This window comes from Rhynchophorus ferrugineus, unplaced genomic scaffold, assembly GCF_030347505.1.
Source record: "Rhynchophorus ferrugineus isolate W39M unplaced genomic scaffold, kcgeb_rfMv2 rfM3, whole genome shotgun sequence".
NCBI classification, from domain to species: Eukaryota; Metazoa; Arthropoda; class Insecta; order Coleoptera; family Curculionidae; genus Rhynchophorus; species Rhynchophorus ferrugineus.
Window position 1 is genome coordinate 25,527,744 of NW_027472582.1, and position 19,617 is coordinate 25,547,360.

Sequence of the window (19,617 nt, forward strand, 5' to 3'; positions counted from 1 at the left end):
ATTGTAGGGACAAATTTTAAGTTAATCGGAAACGACTAGTAATAACATATTAATGATTAAAGGAACTATTAAAGCAATATAAGATAACATATATATTGAATTCTAGGTGAATTAGAAGGATAAATTAAAATTGTAAGTAAAATATGTAGATATTTCAACAAAAAGGAACTATTATGCCGGCTTGACTGGCGCAGTGGTCAAGGCAATAGACGGTCCTCCTACTGTTGCGATAGCCGTGGGTTCGAATCTTGCTGGGACATCGTAATAATAAATGTCTTTAAAGACAACAGTGGAAAATCCAACAAGGAATAACCATCCCAGTCACACCAGTAACCTGGGTAAGACCATATGTCTTTTGGTAGATGATCTCCAAGTTTATCCAACCGGCCAATCGGTAGGCTCAATTAAGAGAACCGTTGTTAGGAGACCACGTTAAACAGTAGGTCCAGTCCAGATAACCCCTCGTTGGAAAAAAAGGAACTACGGAATATTACTAATTATTGTTGTTTCCACCTGTTTAATACATTATCAAATAGCAAGTAAAAGCTACAGGTTTCCTGAGAATATCTATTGATTTGTGTCATTATCATAAATCCATAGCCGGTTCTTGTGGAGAGTGTCTATTTCTCAACTAATACTGCTTTCAGAGCCGTAGGACTTCTGTACTTCTTAAGACAATGCTAGTCTCCTATTTTTCAGATAGCTGAACTTGTGTATCTTTTAAGAAGCTGTTCTCGGCATCTTTCACTCAAAAAGCCGATTTCGCCGCAGAATTCTATTCGTTTTCCCAAACCTTATATTCAACAGGCATGTCCAAACAATTGTAACTTGTGACTGAATGTTTTCCTCAACTGTGTCGCATTTTAAACTAATGAATTACAATGATTTCTAATGTGAATTAATGGATCAGTACAAATAATATCCCATGAATATAGTGGCTGGATGATAACTTATTATTTAAGCATCCCGATAAAAATTTTAACGATTTTTAAAAGTTCACACTTATTATCCTGTTGAAAAATCATTTTTGTTGTGACTTAATGATCAATACGAATATATAATCACCAACAATATGGCTTCTATAATACTCTTACAACTAATATTCATGCATTCTAAATCGTCTAAACCAATCTTTGATCATTAAAGGCAAAAATTATGTTCCGGATTTCAAAAGAAATTGTTCAACCGGCAAAAAAATGTTGCTTGCTATAACTTTAACTTATTACACTACTATTCTACTAGATAAATAGACACAATAAGTTTCAAACATCAAACCCAAAAAGACTTGGATTAAGATCTATAGAATATAAAATTGAGATTACCTGAAAGCTGATTTAAAAAATGTTTAAAGCTCTTTGGTGCCACCAGCACTTTCTTTAACGCTTATTGATGATGATTCCGATAATCCAAAATGTAGTTACCGTGAAGCGAAATATTACAAACAACCCATTTTATTAGATTTAAAAACAAACCATAATTGAACCAATAGAGACTGTTTCAAAGTACCAGAAGAAATCAGCTAATAACAACAGAATGTAGTGAATCATATCTAAAAATATATTTACCATTTTGTATTATCAAACAAGCAGCTCCTCATTTCCGTATGTAGGTGGTATATATATCATGCATATTTCTCATGTAAGAAAATATACAATTTAAAACAATATATGAAATGAGGATTTTTCAAATTTATATCAGAATTATATTAATAGTAACGCTAAGATAAATAAATACCACGTAAATTGACCGAGATATAAACTTAAATATATTTAACTTCAATTACTGACTACAATTTTTAATAATAATCATATTTTAAAATTATATGGAATTCCTAGATATATGTAAACACATCTTCTATAACGCTTATAATATACTTGGTGTAGTATATGTTATGACGTAAAAATCATGTTGAATATTGTAGTATATCATATCAGAACTTATTTAGTATTGAAGAATAGTATTAATTAAATAAACTCATTAACTCATTAATTGGCATTATTGGAATATCAGAGCAGCAGGTATGTTTGATGGGTGTACATTATGTGTATTTAACAATTTCGTGAGATAATAGGACCTTGATTAAGCTTGTGATCTCAGTCAAATTTATGTATTACTCTGTTTAGGAATAAAGTATAACATGCACTTTAATTTACATTGCTTATATTTTTTAAATACAATGACGATTATTTATACCTTACCATTATTAGCAAGTTTGTTTTTAAATAAAAACGGATTCGGAACGGAATATATTCACTAGTTAATGATGCCAAATTATCATGGGAAGATACACGATTGAGCACTACCTCCAGTACATTATATACAACTTAATTATAAAGTGCTCCTTACTACTACAGTCTGGGAAACTTATTTAGAGGAAGCGCACTTTTGAATGAACTTTGAAAACACAATTGACATATACAAAATTTTAACGATTCTATGTTTCATAGATAATGGCGATAGAAAATAGACTTTTCAAATAAAAAATTAATTCGTGAATGGCCCACACCTAGCTTATATCAAACAATTTCAACATATACTTATTGAAACTATTAACTTATTGAAAAATCCAATAGAATAGATAAAGAAGCGAGACTAATAATATCTAAAGTATTTATAAATAACCTATTGGGAAAACTACATAAAAAGTATACTTGGTTTGACTTTATAAACAAATACTCAACAATTGATCTGATGGACAGCCCAACTTCTTGAACGTAGCCCAACTCTTGAACAAGATTTAGCAAAAAAGATTCACACACACACACCTCAGAAAATGTTAGTGAAATAATATATAGTGGAAATCTATTTAGTATTGAAATAAACTACTAAACACATGAAAACACTAATGGGAACTGTCTCCATAGCTAGATAAAATGATTGCACTATAATATTCAATGCTAATTCAGATACAAAATACGAAGGAGCAACCAGAAAACTGAAACACGAAATAACAATTTCTATAAGTTGATTTAGACAAAGAAAGTCAATAAGAGTCTAATATAACAAAGTTAAGTATTTTGGGATGACCTTCATGCAAAATTCTGTTAGAATAAGCTCAACAAAAAGAAAAGAAAAAAAATTAAATATAAATGAAATTAAATTTCAAAATGACAGTATTAATTCACTGGAAGGATATCTCAATTATTCGTGTTAAAACCTATATGGACCTATATAATTCAGTTATTGGGATGTCTTCGTAAGTATCGTAGATAGTAGTCAGAATATTCATTCAAGACGTCAAGACATTTACAACAAGATGAGAAGACGCTCCCAGCTATTTTATTTTATGTAATATAATGTATCAATAGCGAAGTGGTACTTAATATGCGAGTAAAGTAGTAACGCATTAAGGACTATAGATTCTCTTAAATAAATAATTAGCTTTAAGTGGCTGCAAAATTACATTGTAGATTAGATATCATCGATTAATAACATTGTATTAAAAAAAACTACAATAAAGTAATATTAAGTTGCAAAATATAAATGAAAATGATAAATAAAATATGTTATAAAAATAACCGATTTTACTCATTAATTAATAGTCCAATATCTGGAGTATTATCTTAAAAGTTAATAACCTAAAAAGGTTATGAACATTTACCAAAAGAGTTATCATATGATTGAAGTTTTGATCGTATTTTGTTAGGGAATCACCTAAAAACTAATAAATTATATACAACAATATTTTGAATTAATATGAAATTATATATGTGGCGAAAAAAATTTAATAATTAGAACAACTTGTACATCATACATGAAGAAGTAGAACAATAAAGTATGTTAATTAAATTTGAAAAAAAAACAGCAATATGAAACATAACTTGGGTGTAAACGAGATTACATCCTAGTGAATCAAACAATTTCGAAAAGGTGTTTAGGCAACATCATTTTTAAGGTTAGAAACGTGGATTGTATAATCTTATTATTTGGTAAATTAGTAGAAATAATATAAAGCAATTTAATGACAAATAGAATTAAAAATAGGTGAACGAACGAAACATTTTAAACCAACAATGTCAAAGAAATTCCTGCAACATTTTCCATCAGGAACGGTGAAATAAATATTTAAAGACATTTCAAAAATTGCAAAGAATTGAAAAGTTTTAAATTATCGCGTACTATTAAGCATTATATATAACATTAAAATCACAATATTTATTCTTGTTTGTATAGTAAAAGGGGCCGTTGGAGCTTCCTGACATTCAAAATGCCGACCGAATGTACGGCCGACCTATACGCCTAGCAAGAATAACTTTGATTTTTTGTTTTTCTTATAAATAATTGTCAATAATTCAATATAACCAACAAAGATTCACTAAAGAACTTACTTGATATTCACAGAAATTATACCTTGTAGTTGACAGAATTAACAATTAAAATAACCAGTCGAAAGGTAGATTCGTATTAACTTTTAACACTGAACCTTATATCAGGTGAAAACCCGCTCTCACAACTAACGTTAAGCTACACGTTCGAAAAAAATCCACTAAAGCAAACGCAAATAAAATGAACAATAAAATTATGAATATAAATTTTATCAACTTACCGTACGCTCGCTGATAATCGGGCTTGGTTGTCATATCGACCTTATCAACTGCTATCAACTAGGTTTGACTGTTACTAAAATCTATATGCTACACTTTACAGTCTCGTACCAAGTCGGCTCGTGGTCGGACACAATTCCTCTCCTAGACATAAGCTCCGTCGTGCAGGAGCGCGAGGGGGAGGGAGCTGAGGTAGCCACGTCCGACGAAAGAGAGGGGACACGAGTCGACTTTACTTGCCGATGATTCGACTAAAGCTGCGGCGCTCTTGATTTTTCGAAACGAATGAATAACCGTTCCCCAGTAACCACTCTAATATTTATCAGGTATTCTTGTACATAATTACTTTGTTTACATTTTTTCTTGATTTGTTTGTTTGGTTGTTTGCTTCATTGAATTGTGCTTGCCGTATTCTTTATTATTGCCATGCTCCGTTGATAAAGAAGGTCGGCCATTAAACATTAAGAAGGGTTTGCTTGTATTATTAAAACCTTATATACTGAAACGTGAAAATAAAAATATTAAATTATATGATAAATGTAATAAAAAACTAAAATATTTACCCAGCCTAAATATTATTCAGTTATTTTGAAAATAACTTTGTCATAACAACGCAATAAAAAATATTATGCTTGCATGTATTTTGACCAGCTATACCTACTGGTGAAAATGCGAAGCATTGATATAAACAACCTAATCTAAATGTCAAATTTAATGATTTGAAATTTTTCTGCATGCAATAATAACTTTACGTTTAATATTATTGATTTATTAAGCTTATACAGACACTAATTAGAGAACACTCAAAATTGCTTTTTCGGCATTCATTACCTTGTGTTGTCCTAATTAAGGAAAACTATTAGCGAATCCAATCGAACACACTTAGCGATTCAGAGTGATGGTGCTCCATTATACCTCAATTGTCGGTTTTGGTTTCAAGCTTTGATTTATTCAAAAATGGTTTGCTTATATTATTAAATTTTGTTTTTCTGAAACTCAAAAATAAAAATTATAAATTATATGACAACAAATGTAATAAAAAAAAAAAATATTTAGTCCAAATTTTATTCAATTATTTTTAAAATAACGTTGTCATAACAACACAGTAAATAATATTAGGTGCTTGTACGTATTTTGATCAGCCATTTCTATTGTAGAAAATAGGAAATATTGATATAAATAACTTAATCTAATGACATCGAGTAACAGTTTTCCATGTAAAGTTATTGAGCTATTCAGTGTATACAGACACTTATTAAGAAACACTCAAAGTTGCATTTTTTGGCATTAATTAACGTGTGTTTTCCCATTTGAGAAAATATGTTATCGAAGCAAATCAAACACTTTTAGAAAGTCATGGTCATTCGAAAGTCAATTAACGGTTTTGGCTTTAACGTTTGGTTTATTGAGGATGGGTTGTTTGCATTGTTAAATCTTGTTTTTCTCAAAGTTAAAAATAAAAATTATAAATTTTATGACAACTATTGTACTAAAAACAAAAATATTTACTCAGTCTAAATGTTATTCAGTTATTTTTGAAATAACTTTGCCATAACAACACAGTAAACAATATTAAGTGTTAACAGCCTAATTTAAATGTTACATTAGATCATTTAACGTTTCTCTCAGTCGCTTTTGGTTTCAATGTTTGGTTTATTGAGAAAAATATTAGGTGCTTGCAAACATTTTGATCAGCCATTTCTATTGAGAAAAGTATGAAGCATTGATGTAAACAACCTAATCTAAATGTGGAATTTGATCATTTTAATTTGTTAACGTTTTTCTATATAAAGTAATTGAGTTATTCAAAGTTGCATTTTCGACATTCATTAACTCTTGTTGTCGCGTTTGAGGAAATCTGTTGACGAATCCAATCGAACAAATCTAGCAATTTACAGTGATGTTGCTCCATTATACCACAATTGTCGGTTTTGGTTTCAAGTTTTGATTTATTCAAAAATGGTTTGCTTATATTATTATTTAAATTTTGTTTTTCTGAAACTCAAAAATGAAAATTATAAATTATATGACAACAAAGGTAATAAAAAATAAAAAATATTTACTCCAAATCTTATTTAATTATTTTTAAAATAACGTTGTCATAACGACACAGTAAATAATATTAGGTGCTTGTACGTATTTTGATCAGCCATTTCTATTGCAGAAAATAGGAAATATTGATATGAATAACTTAATCTAATGACATCGAGTAACAGTTTTCCATGTAAAGTTATTGAGCTATTCAGTGTATACAGACACTTATTAAGAAACACTCAAAGTTGCATTTTTGGCATTAATTAACGTGTGTTTTCCCATTTGGGGAAATATGTTATCCAAGCAAATCAAACACTTTTAGAAAGTCATGGTCATTCGAAAGTCAATTGACGGTTTTGGCTTTAACGTTTGGTTTATTGAGGATGGGTTGTTTGTATTATTAAATTTTGTTTTTCTGAAACTCAAAAGTTAAAATTATAAATTTTATGACAACTATTGTACTAAAAACAAAAATATTTACTCAGTCTAAATGTTATTCAGTTATTTTTGAAATAACTTTGCCATAACAACACAGTAAACAATATTAAGTGTTAACAGCCTAATTTAAATGTTACATTAGATCATTTAACATTTCTCTCAGTCGCTTTTGGCTTCAATGTTTGGTTTATTGAGAAAAATATTAGGTGCTTGCAAATATTTTGATCGGCCATTTCTCTTGAGAAAAGTATGAGGCATTGATGTCAACAACCTAATCTAAATATGGAATTTGATCATTTGAATTTGTTAACGTTTTTCTATATAAAGTAATTGAGTTATTCAAAGTTGCATTTTCGACATTCATTAACTCTTGTTGTCGCGTTTGAGGAAATCTGTTGGCGAATCCAATCGAACACATCTAGCAATTTACAGTAATGTTGCTCCATTATACCCCAATTGTCGGTTTTGGTTTCAAGTTTTTATTTATTCAAAAATGGTTTACTTATATTATTATTTAAATTTTGTTTTTCTGAAACTCAAAAATAAAAATTATAAATTATATGACAACAAAGGTAATAAAAAATAAAAAATATTTACTCCAAATCTTATTCAATTATTTTTAAAATAACGTTGTCATAACGACACAGTAAATAATATTAGGTGCTTGTACGTATTTTGATCAGCCATTTCTATTGCAGAAAATAGGAAATATTGATATGAATAACTTAATCTAATGACATCGAGTAACAGTTTTCCATGTAAAGTTATTGAACTATTCAGTGTATACAGACACTTATTAAGAAACACTCAAAGTTGCATTTTTTTGGCATTAATTAACGTGTGTTTTTCCATTTGCGGAAATATGTTATCGAAGCAAATCAAACACTTTTAGAAAGTCATGGTCATTCGAAAGTCAATTGACGGTTTTGGCTTTAACGTTTGGTTTATTGAGGATGGGTTGTTTGTATTATTAAATTTTGTTTTCTGAAACTAAAAAATTAAAATTATAAATTTTATGACAACTAATGTGATAAAAAACAAAAATATTTACTCAGTCTAAATGTTATGCAGTTATTTTTTAAATAACTTTGTCACAACAACGCAATAAAAAATATTAGGTGCTTGCATGTATTTTGATCAGCCTATTCTATTAAGGAAAATAAGAGGAATTGATGTAAACAGTCTAATCTAAATGTTACAGAAGATAATTTGAACATTTCGCTACATCAAATAACAGTTTCCCATTTAATGTTTTTGAATTATTCAGCGTATACAGACACTAATTAGGAACACTCAAAATTGAATTTTCGATATTCATTGTTCACTGAACTTTTGTTGTTGCATTTGAGGAAATTTGCTCACGAAGCCAATCAAATAATTTTAGAATCTCATAGTGATGCTGCTCCATCATATCCCAATTATCAATTTTGGTTTTAAGGTTTCGTTTATTGAGGACGGGTTGTTTGTATTATTAAATCTTGTTTTTCTGAAACTCAAAAATTAAAATTATAAATTTTATGACAACTAATGTGATAAAAAACAAAAATATTTACTCAGTCTAAATGTTATGCAGTTATTTTTTAAATAACTTTGTCACAACAACGCAATAAAAAATATTAGGTGCTTGCATGTATTTTGATCAGCTTTTTCTATTAAGGAAAATAAGAAGAATTGATGTAAACAGTCTGATCTAAATGTTACAGAAGATAATTTGAACATTTCGCTACATCAAATAACAGTTTCCCATTTAATGTTTTTGAATTATTCAGCGTATACAGACACTAATTAGGAACACTCAAAATTTAATTTTCGACATTCATTGTTCACTGAACTTTTGTTGTTGCATTTGAGGAAATTTGCTCGCGAAGCCAATCAAACAATTTTAGAATCTCATGGTGATGCTGCTCCATCATATCCCAATTATCAATTTTGGTTTTAAGGTTTCGTTTGTTGAGGACGGGTTGTTTGTATTATTAAATCTTGTTTTTCTGAAACTCAAAAATTAAAATTATAAATTTTATGACAACTAATGTGATAATAAACAAAAATATTTACTCAGTCTAAATGTTATGCAGTTATTTTTAAATAACTTTGTCACAACAACGCAATAAAAAATATTAGGTGCTTGCATGTATTTTGATCAGCTTTTTCTATTAAGGAAAATAAGAAGAATTGATGTAAACAGTCTGATCTAAATGTTACAGAAGATAATTTGAACATTTCGCTACATCAAATAACAGTTTCCCATTTAATGTTTTTGAATTATTCAGCGTATACAGACACTAATTAGGAACACTCAAAATTGAATTTTCGACATTCATTGTTCACTGAACTTTTGTTGTTGCATTTGAGGAAATTTGCTCGCGAAGCCAATCAAACAATTTTAGAATCTCATGGTGATGCTGCTCCATCATATCCCAATTATCAATTTTGGTTTTAAGGTTTCGTTTGTTGAGGACGGGTTGTTTGTATTATTAAATCTTGTTTTTCTGAAACTCAAAAATTAAAATTATAAATTTTATGACAACTAATGTGATAAAAAACAAAAATATTTACTCAGTCTAAATGTTATGCAGTTATTTTTTAAATAACTTTGTCACAACAACGCAATAAAAAATATTAGGTGCTTGCATGTATTTTGATCAGCCTTTTCTATTAAGGAAAATAAGAAGAATTGATGTAAACAGTCTGATCTAAATGTTACAGAAGATAATTTGAACATTTCGCTACATCAAATAACAGTTTCCCATTTAATGTTTTTGAATTATTCAGCGTATACAGACACTAATTAGGAACACTCAAAATTGAATTTTCGATATTCATTGTTCATTGAACTTTTGTTGTTGCATTTGAGGAAATTTGCTCACGAAGCCAATCAAACAATTTTAGAATCTCATGGTGATGCTGCTCCATCATATCCCAATTATCAATTTTGGTTTTAAGGTTTCGTTTGTTGAGGACGGGTTGTTTGTATTATTAAATCTTGTTTTTCTGAAACTTAAAAATTAAAATTATAAATTTTATGACAACTAATGTGATAAAAAACAAAAATATTTACTCAGTCTAAATGTTATGCAGTTATTTTTTAAATAACTTTGTCACAACAACGCAATAAAAAATATTAGGTGCTTGCATGTATTTTGATCAGCCTTTTCTATTAAGGAAAATAAGAAGAATTGATGTAAACAGTCTGATCTAAATGTTACAGAAGATAATTTGAACATTTCGCTACATCAAATAACAGTTTCCCATTTAATGTTTTTGAATTATTCAGCGTATACAGACACTAATTAGGAACACTCAAAATTGAATTTTCGACATTCATTGTTCACTGAACTTTTGTTGTTGCATTTGAGGAAATTTGCTCGCGAAGCCAATCAAACAATTTTAGAATCTCATGGTGATGCTGCTCCATCATATCCCAATTATCAATTTTGGTTTTAAGGTTTCGTTTGTTGAGGACGGGTTGTTTGTATTATTAAATCTTGTTTTTCTGAAACTCAAAAATTAAAATTATAAATTTTATGACAACTAATGTGATAAAAAACAAAAATATTTACTCAGTCTAAATGTTATGCAGTTATTTTTTAAATAACTTTGTCACAACAACGCAATAAAAAATATTAGGTGCTTGCATGTATTTTGATCAGCCTTTTCTATTAAGGAAAATAAGAAGAATTGATGTAAACAGTCTGATCTAAATGTTACAGAAGATAATTTGAACATTTCGCTACATCAAATAACAGTTTCCCATTTAATGTTTTTGAATTATTCAGCGTATACAGACACTAATTAGGAACACTCAAAATTGAATTTTTGATATTCATTGTTCATTGAACTTTTGTTGTTGCATTTGAGGAAATTTGCTCACGAAGCCAATCAAACAATTTTAGAATCTCATGGTGATGCTGCTCCATCATATCCCAATTATCAATTTTGGTTTTAAGGTTTCGTTTATTGAGGACGGGTCGTTTGTATTATTAAATCTTGTTTTTCTGAAACTCAAAAATTAGAATTATAAATTTTATGACAACTAATGTAATAAGAAACGAAAATATTTACTCAGTCTATATGTTATTCAGTGGTTTTTAAAATAACTTTGTCAGAACAACTCAGTAAATAATATTAGCTGCCTGCACGTATTTTGATCGACCTTTTCTATTAAGGAAAATAAGAAGAATTGATGTAAACAGCCTAATCTAAATGTTACATTAGATCATTTAAATATTTCCCTACATGAAATAACAATTTCAGATTTAAAATTTTTGAGTTAGCTTTATTTCTTATTTTTATTAGTTTAATTTTATTAGTTTTGTACAGCGTATACAGACAGTAATTAGGAAACACTCAAAGATACATTTTCGGCATTCATTAACTTATGTTATCCTATTTGAGGAATTGTGTTGGCGATCCCAAATGAGACCATTTAGCAATTTACAGTGATGTATGATGTATGACCATCATATCCCATTTGTCGGTTTTTGTTTCAATCGTTGGTTTATTGAGAACTGGTTGCTTGTAATTAAATCTTGGTTTTCTGAAACTCATAATTAAAAATCATAAATTATATGACAAAAATGTAATAAAAAAAATTTACTCAGTCTAAATGTTATTCAGTTATTTAGAAAATAACTTCGTCATAACAACACAGTAAAAATACTAGATGCTTGCAAATATTTTGATCGGCCATTTCTATCGGAAAAAGTACGAAGCATTGATACAAACAACCTAATGTTGCATTTGATCATTTGAATTTGTTTACATATAATAACATTTTCCATTTTAAGTTTTTGAGTTATTCAAAATTGCATATTCGACATTAACTTTTGTTGTCCCACTTCAGGAAAGCTGCTGGCGAAGCCGAGCGTACACTTCTAGCAGTTCGCAGTTATGCTGCTCCATCATATTCCAATTGTCAGATTTGTTTTCAAAGTTTGGTTTATTAAAACCGGTTTGCTTGTATTATTAAATCTTGTTTTCCTGAAACTCAAAAATAAAAATCGCTAATTTTATGACAACAAATGTAATAAAAAATAAAAAAATATTTGCTCAGTCTAAATGTTATTCAATTATTTTAAAAATAATTTTCTCGTAACAACAAAGTTAATAATATTAGGTGCTTGCGCGTATTTTGATCAGCCATTTCTGTTGTAGAAAATAGGAAGTATTGATATAAACAACTTAATCTTAATGTTAAATTTGATCATTTTAACATTTCTCAACAAAAAATAGTGGTTTTCCATATAATAATATTGAGTTATACAGCGTATATTGATACTAATCAGAACACTTAAAATTGATCTTTCAACATTCATTAGCTTTTGTTGTCTCCTTTGAGGAAATCTATTACCGAAGCCTATAAAATACTTTTGGAAAATCATGGTAATTTTGGTCCATCATATCTCAATTATCGGCTTCATTTTAAATGGTCTTTTTTATTTAATTGTTAGTTGATGATGTCGTTCCTGGAGAGCCAGTTGATTGGTTTCATTGTTTGTTGCCTTTCGAAATAGTAATTTTTACTCCAGGAGAGCTATGTCTATTTTTATATAAACAACGAAGCGGAATATTCGTAGCCATAATGTTTTGCTGTGCAATCAGGTACAATCAGGTGTGTCAAGATGCAATCAACAAGGTATAGAGTATTATGATATGCTAAACCCGAATAAAAATATTTTTGTAGATATCTAACAACCAACTGAATAAATTGAACGAAGCTTTATTGAAAAAAAAACAAAATAGCGAATAACAGAAGCAAAATCATAATCTTGCATGACAATGCTTATACACAGGTTATAAAAACTATGAAGGACAGACTGTTGCAGCTCTAATGGGAAGTTCTGCCACATCTAACTTACTCGCCATTGCGCTTTCTAATTAATACTGGTTCATATTAATTCAGCATGGCTTGATTAACATCCGGTTTTAAAATGCTGCAAAAGTGAGAAGATGTTCGTATTATAATTGTATCACGTACATAATCAATATTAAACTATTGATTATACATGTAAAATATATATTGAGTAATTCATTGAGAATATGTTTTTCAGAGTTTCAATATTCAGAGAATATGACATTAATTTTAATAATCATATAAAATGTAATATAGACTAATATTAGATATTTGTATTAGTACAAAATTTATATATAACATTGAAACAAAATATATTCTTAATGAAATAATTATACGATATAAGAAGAAGAAATTAATCTACGTCTACATAATATTTAGATTTATTAGCAGAGTGTTTCCATATAAATCTTTTACTCCTAAACTATTTTATACTAAAAAATTATAAGTGCTTTAGATTGACTATAATTCATTCCTATATTTACTCTCATGTTATCTGTTAATTAAAATATTTAATAAATCTTAAATTAATTCCTAAAAAAAGTTTTAAAATTTTTATATATAATGTCCATGGGTTGACTCGAAATTTGATCTGGGCGTTCTAAGCGTATCGCGGTATAGATTAATAGATATAGATATAGATACAACAATTTGAAGAAACAAAGGGATTCCTATACACAGCCTACACAAAAGTTAATTTAAAATCGTTTCAAAAGGTTTGAAGAATTAAAAAGCATTCAATATAATTAAAAATTCTAAATTATATTTAAAAAAATGGTTATTGTTACTACAAAATCATCGTTACAACCAAATAAGTGAAGTATTAAAATATCCAATTTAAAGGCGTTATATTATTTGTTCTAGAAAAAATAAAGGACAGTTAATTTCAAAGAGAATTTTGCATAATACTGATTGATTTTATTATAAAATAAATAAATCAATTATGCCTGTTTTATTGGTAAAATTATGTTTACCAGAATATGTTTATTTGGTCTTTTAATAATTATCAAGGTTGGTTTAGAGACAATTTTAGTGAACAGTTAATTATTAACTTAGTAGCAATATTTAATAGTACATGATATTATTATAATTAACAGCATATGAATATTATTTATATAAACAATTAACATTATTAATCTTAATTTTAATTTATTGATGTGTTATTATTTACTTATTATTATTTATTTTGTTGTTTCACATTCACAAGTCTCTATTATGACATGTATATATATATATATATATATATATATATATTGTATTAAATATAATTATAAACCGAAACATTACACCAACATATTTTAAATAATTAATAGAACTTTATATTTGAATGAATATATTTGGATATCATTCACCAGTTTTTCGTTAATCTTTTACAGATAAGACAGGATTTTATCATGCATTTTACGGCCCATTTCTATGTTTCATCTTATCGTCTAGCCTCTTTCATGACAACTTATTTCATTGACATACTAACGTTACTGAATATTTGTATTTTATTGATTGAATATGATAATATTACGGAAACAAACACTGGGAGAAAAACAACAAAGAAACATCTTACCAAATAATTACAAATTATTAATGAAATAAAATATTAATATTAATATTAATACTAGTTACTAAAGCGATATAAAACATCACTCGATAAACCTCCGGTCAAGGAATTTGTTTTTGGATTTTCACTTCCTTCCCAACGTTTCTTTTCTTTTTTTTTGCTCATAAAAGATGCTTCAGTTTCGACAACTACTTCTTCATTTTTTTTTTGCACGAAACATCTTTTTGGGGTCTACAAAAGGTCAATCGCTGCGGATATATCTGATGAGTTTGTGAATCAATTCTAAGCCTAATTTATTCAATTGAACAATGGCTTTCATTGTATTGCGACTTAGCGGATCATCATGTTGAAATGTTCCTTGTGCATGACCGCATTTTCTTCCTCGTTACATTAAATCAAACTAATAATATCACTTAATATGCAAGGGGTAAGGAGGGCCGTCTCGACCTGGCGAGCGATGAAATGCTTCTTTTTGGCGTGAATGACACTGGCTCTCCAAATGCCTCGTGGGGAAGACGCACAATGCCATCCCCCCTAAAGTTAGCGGTTACAGGAAATTTCGCAGTCACTGACCAAGAAAAAGTCGAGTTCCTCGCAGAGACCTACTAGGCTCAGATCAAATTCCTCCCACCCGTAGAGAACACCATAGTTAAAGACAACGACACTGTCATCAACGAATCCAACTCCATCAAAAGACCAGTAACCCCAGACTTTCTTCTCAACCATTTCGTGTCTCCAAAATCTCTACAGACTATGATCGGCAAACTTCAAACCAAAAACTATCCAGGTTTCGAAGGAATATCGATTACCCAGTTAAAAAAGCTCCCGCATAAGCACCTCGCTGAACTGGCAAACATCATTAACTCCATCATGAGGCTGCAACATTTCCCGGTGTCTTAGAAACACGCACATATAGCGGTTATTCCCAAGAAAGAAGCAAAATCATCTCCCTCTGACTGCAGTACCATCAGCCTTCTCAGTGCTATTTTCGAAACTTGCCTAGAGGGCAATACTCCACGCTCTCAACTCTTTCACAAAGGCTTTCACGCTCACCACTCATCCGTCCATCAGGCTATCCGTCTGGCCGCACACATCCATCACGCTCTTGACCAACGTAAAAAGCTTGGAGCAGTCCTTCCGGACCTAACCGAAGCCTTCAAGAAGGTCACGCACAACCCTGATCGCAAAATGCATGCGGTTAGGTCTCCCAGAAAACCTAACCGCTCTCATCAATTCCTATCTATCGGACAGATCTTTCCAGGTCAAGATCAGGAAAACATATCCCAGTCGAAAACAAATCGATGCTGGCGTACCTCGGGGTTCTCCGCTAGCTCCTGCCTTATATAACCTCTTTATTTCAGATCTGCCGAGAAAATTACAATCAATTTTTAGTATATAAACCACCTCATACAGTACGTTTTTGAGGATGCGCGATGGACTTGTGGATTGCTCTAATTACAAAAAAGAAACTCTTTCTCCGAAACCTGAATCATACCATAATAATTATCTAATGATTACTTTTTTATCATTCATATAAGAGCTAAGCAGACAGACAGCAATACAGTTTCTAGGTATGAAATTAATAAGCCTCTTAAATTTAACAAAATGAAACACTACCAGTTTTTTCTGCTCCTTCACTTGAATTTAGATATATGTAAACAACATACCGGGTGTACCTATAGACAAGGTCTGAAGAGTGCAGCGAGTGCGGTAATATGACGCATTCGCCGATTTTGCTTCATGAGACCTCGCGTTATCGTGCAGTAAATCACATTACCATGTCGGACATATTCCGGATATTTTTCGATCCATGCATGGTTCAAATTCATCATTTTTTAGCGGCAGTAATCACTATTATCTGTTTCATCAGGCTTCAATAGTTCGAATACACCACGTCACTCTGGTCTTATGATCAAGACGATTTGGCCTTGGAGTTGATCGACTGGCTTCGCCAGATGAACGATGATTTTTGCGCTTAGGGTTTTCAAAATAATTCCACTGTTCATTACCCGTCACCATTAACTGCAGAAATGACTTCCGATCATACCTTTTAAGCAGCATTTCGCAGATGATTTTTCGATTTTCCATTCGCCAGTCATTCAATTAATATTCACCCAACGTCCCATCTGTTGAATTTTCCCCATTAGTTATGATCGGCCGCTTGTCGTTTTTTGGGCCACATTTAACGCTTCTGAGAATTGTTTTTAAGGTTAGAGCATTCGTAAGTCTTTGCCATCAAAATGTTACTTTCAGCGTTTTTTTTCTTTTGATTAAGCAAGAAAAGTAATGCGTTCCGTAAATCCATATTTTTAGCCACAAACCTTGACATTTTCAAAGAGGTATAAATATATCATAAAGTAATATATAGAATGTTAACTTAATACAAATATTTTCAGAATTGTTTTACGTGGTCTCAGCAGGAAGGCGCTGAGAACGTCATTTCGCTGAATTTCGTCGGTTATTTTCAATTACTACTATAGGCACCTGTAATGAAAATATTTTATTAGGAGAACATTTCATTGCTCGACGATTTCATACGCATCACGTAACTAACCTCTGACGTCACATTCTACTGACCAATTAAATATCAAATAAAGCCAAAATATAATTTTTCAAAACCATTTATTAATATAAAATTCTATATAAATACAAATATTATACAAAAGCTAAAATATAAGTATATAATGAATATATAATGTATATAAATAAAATAGAATGAAATATCAATATATAAATAAAAAATAATTAAATGTGGATATATAAATGGCTGCAATCTAATTGAAAACATAACATATCTCGTGGCAAATATAATCAAAATTGTCTATAGCTCCTTGTCTTTATTCTTGTGCTCTTATTATGGTAAAATCGAGGCGTTAAAAGGACAGCTTAAGTATCTATTATTAACAATATACTAAAACAGGCATGATAATATCTTGTTTATAAAATAAACCTCATCTTGTTGGCCTACAAATTGTATTATATTATTTTGTATCAATGTATTTTATTAACATCCTTGTTGAAAAGTTTATCTCGGTTAAAGAGCCTTAAGCCAAAATATTAAATATCTTGACGAATATACATTTGTTTGAAGTAAATGAACCCTTTCAAATTAATTAGGTTTTTAATCGATGGCACTTTACAAACAAATTTTTAAATTTGATTTAAATGTGATATAATCACGTTTATCTTCAATGTAATTTTCTCATCATCCCATTTTTCAGCGATTTCGTCCTTCAAACTGTCCAATAACGCTATGTAATGGTCGATGTTGATGGTCCTTCCATTTTCAAAGTAGTCAATGAAAATTATTCAATGCGCATCCCAAAATACAGACGCCATAACCTTGCCAGCCGACTGTTGCGTTTTCCCACGCTTTGGAGCGAGTTGATCGTTTGCACTCCACTCGGATGACTGTCGATTGGACTTCGGAGTGAAATGATGGAGCCCTGTTTCATTTACTGTCACATCATCTTCAAACACTGCTCCGAATCGTCAACTCGTGGTTTTGCACAGAGCCTTCTCATACCCAAATATTCGTGAATCATATGAATCATATGGTTGATATCTTTAGTAGAGTGTCTGCTATTTCATTCAATTTCAATTTACGGTCATTCAAACTCATTTTGTGTATTTTTTAAATGTTTTCGTCAGTAACAACCTGTTTTGGGTGTTCACTGCGTTCACCGTCCTCGGTGCTCATTTCACCACATCTTAACTTAGCATCTTAACTTAATCTTTGATGTTTGATTTTCTTGGGACAGAGTCCGGAAGTTTTTGTTTTAACTGTATTTTTCCCTTCAAAAAGCAATATTTTATCAACACGTGAAATTCCTTTTTACCCATTTTTTTCACAATAACACAAGTTATTTCACTCAAAATGCTATAATTCACAAACTAATGATCCGAGAGCTGTCAAATTTATACATGCATCTTTTGAGGGTTAGGACTAACTAAAAAATATATGGATTTAATTCTACTAGCGCCATCTATGTGTCAGGCCGTGGACTTTTCAATTGTACTCTTATTAAGCTGTATTTTCTAGTCTGTAGTCCATTTGTGGATCTTGTGGACGGCCTCCTATACTTTTTCTACATCCCTAGACAGAAATATGGCCTTTACCATAATGACTGTAGCGTTGGCAAATATTCCGAGAACTTTTCTTTTTGTTATTGTATTATCAACAGTGTAGAGCAAATACTAGAATGGTCCCAAGTCACAACCCTGCGCAACTCCAACTGAAACAGGTTTAAATATTGAGAATATCATTCGAAACCACATTCCAAATTAAAATTAATTCCAAATACAATACCCAATCAGTAGCTTGTGAGACGTTCGAAATGTTTTCTTCAAATGCCTTTTCAATTACCACTGTTACTCGATGCACTTGGTCAATTAATAAATGGTGATTTCAAAGTCTAAACTGGAAGTATGGTATTTTTAGGTGGTTTAACACATTTTAATATCAGTTTCTCAAATAATTTGTATATCACAGGTATTAGCGAGATGGGCCTGTAATATCTGATTTGTTCTACAAGTTTGTCATGCTTTTAAAGTATAATTATTTCTGCCATCTTAAAACATCTCAGAAACGTGTTTCAGTCTCAGATAGGTATTAAATACGTATATCAACCTAATGATTGCTTTTCATGGCACTTTTTTTAATAATCCGGGTGAAATATAATAAATTCCAGGAGGAATAAGCCAAAAATCTATGAATACCCTGTAAAAAGCTTTCCTATATATTCACCAAATGGCTCATGGCCTTGCCGAGTAGCACTTATTACGAAGAAGTAAAAAATGTGTTTGATTCTTGGATTGCCTCAAAAGATGATATTTTTTTTTCAAAACAGAATCTATATAAAGATTGAAAAGTGAAAAAAAAATTATCAGCAAAACGTTGAACAAAATGCTTTCTTATATATACTTATCAAGAACTGTATTTAAGGACAGTACATAAAGAATTTTATAAAAAACCTCTGGAATTCTTCCCGAGATCATTATGCATTATGCATACTATATGAAAATAAATCTGGATACATTTATTTGAGAATTCTGGTACAATATTGTATAATAATCAAACAAAATGTACCCAGTGCTTCAAAATTAATTGATTGCATGAATATATGACTACGTTATGTTAGATGTTTCAATTAAATCGTAGGTAAGTTTCCTAAAAAATAGTTTATGTAAAATGA

At 30.1% G+C, this 19,617-nt stretch overlaps 1 protein-coding gene and 1 long non-coding RNA gene across 5 annotated transcripts in view; one reads left to right on the plus strand and one right to left on the minus strand.

Annotated features, from left to right (window-relative positions):
- LOC143192919 (uncharacterized) overlaps positions 1-4,803 on the minus strand; it is a 67,800-nt gene extending 62,997 nt beyond the window's left edge. Inside the window, exon 1 of one of the 2 annotated variants that reach the window (XM_076398751.1) lies at positions 4,547-4,803. In XM_076398751.1, the coding sequence (XP_076254866.1) occupies positions 4,547-4,580 (34 nt within the window). In that variant the 5' untranslated portion in view covers positions 4,581-4,803. The remainder of the gene's footprint in view (positions 1-4,546) is intronic. The other variant, XM_076398750.1, reaches the window with a different exon arrangement.
- LOC143192923 (uncharacterized) overlaps positions 4,730-19,617 on the plus strand; it is a 51,297-nt gene continuing 36,409 nt past the window's right edge. For 2 of the 3 annotated variants that reach the window (XR_013004902.1, XR_013004903.1), the window contains exon 1: positions 4,730-4,870. This is a non-coding gene — a long non-coding RNA (uncharacterized LOC143192923). The remainder of the gene's footprint in view (positions 4,871-19,617) is intronic. The other variant, XR_013004904.1, reaches the window with a different exon arrangement.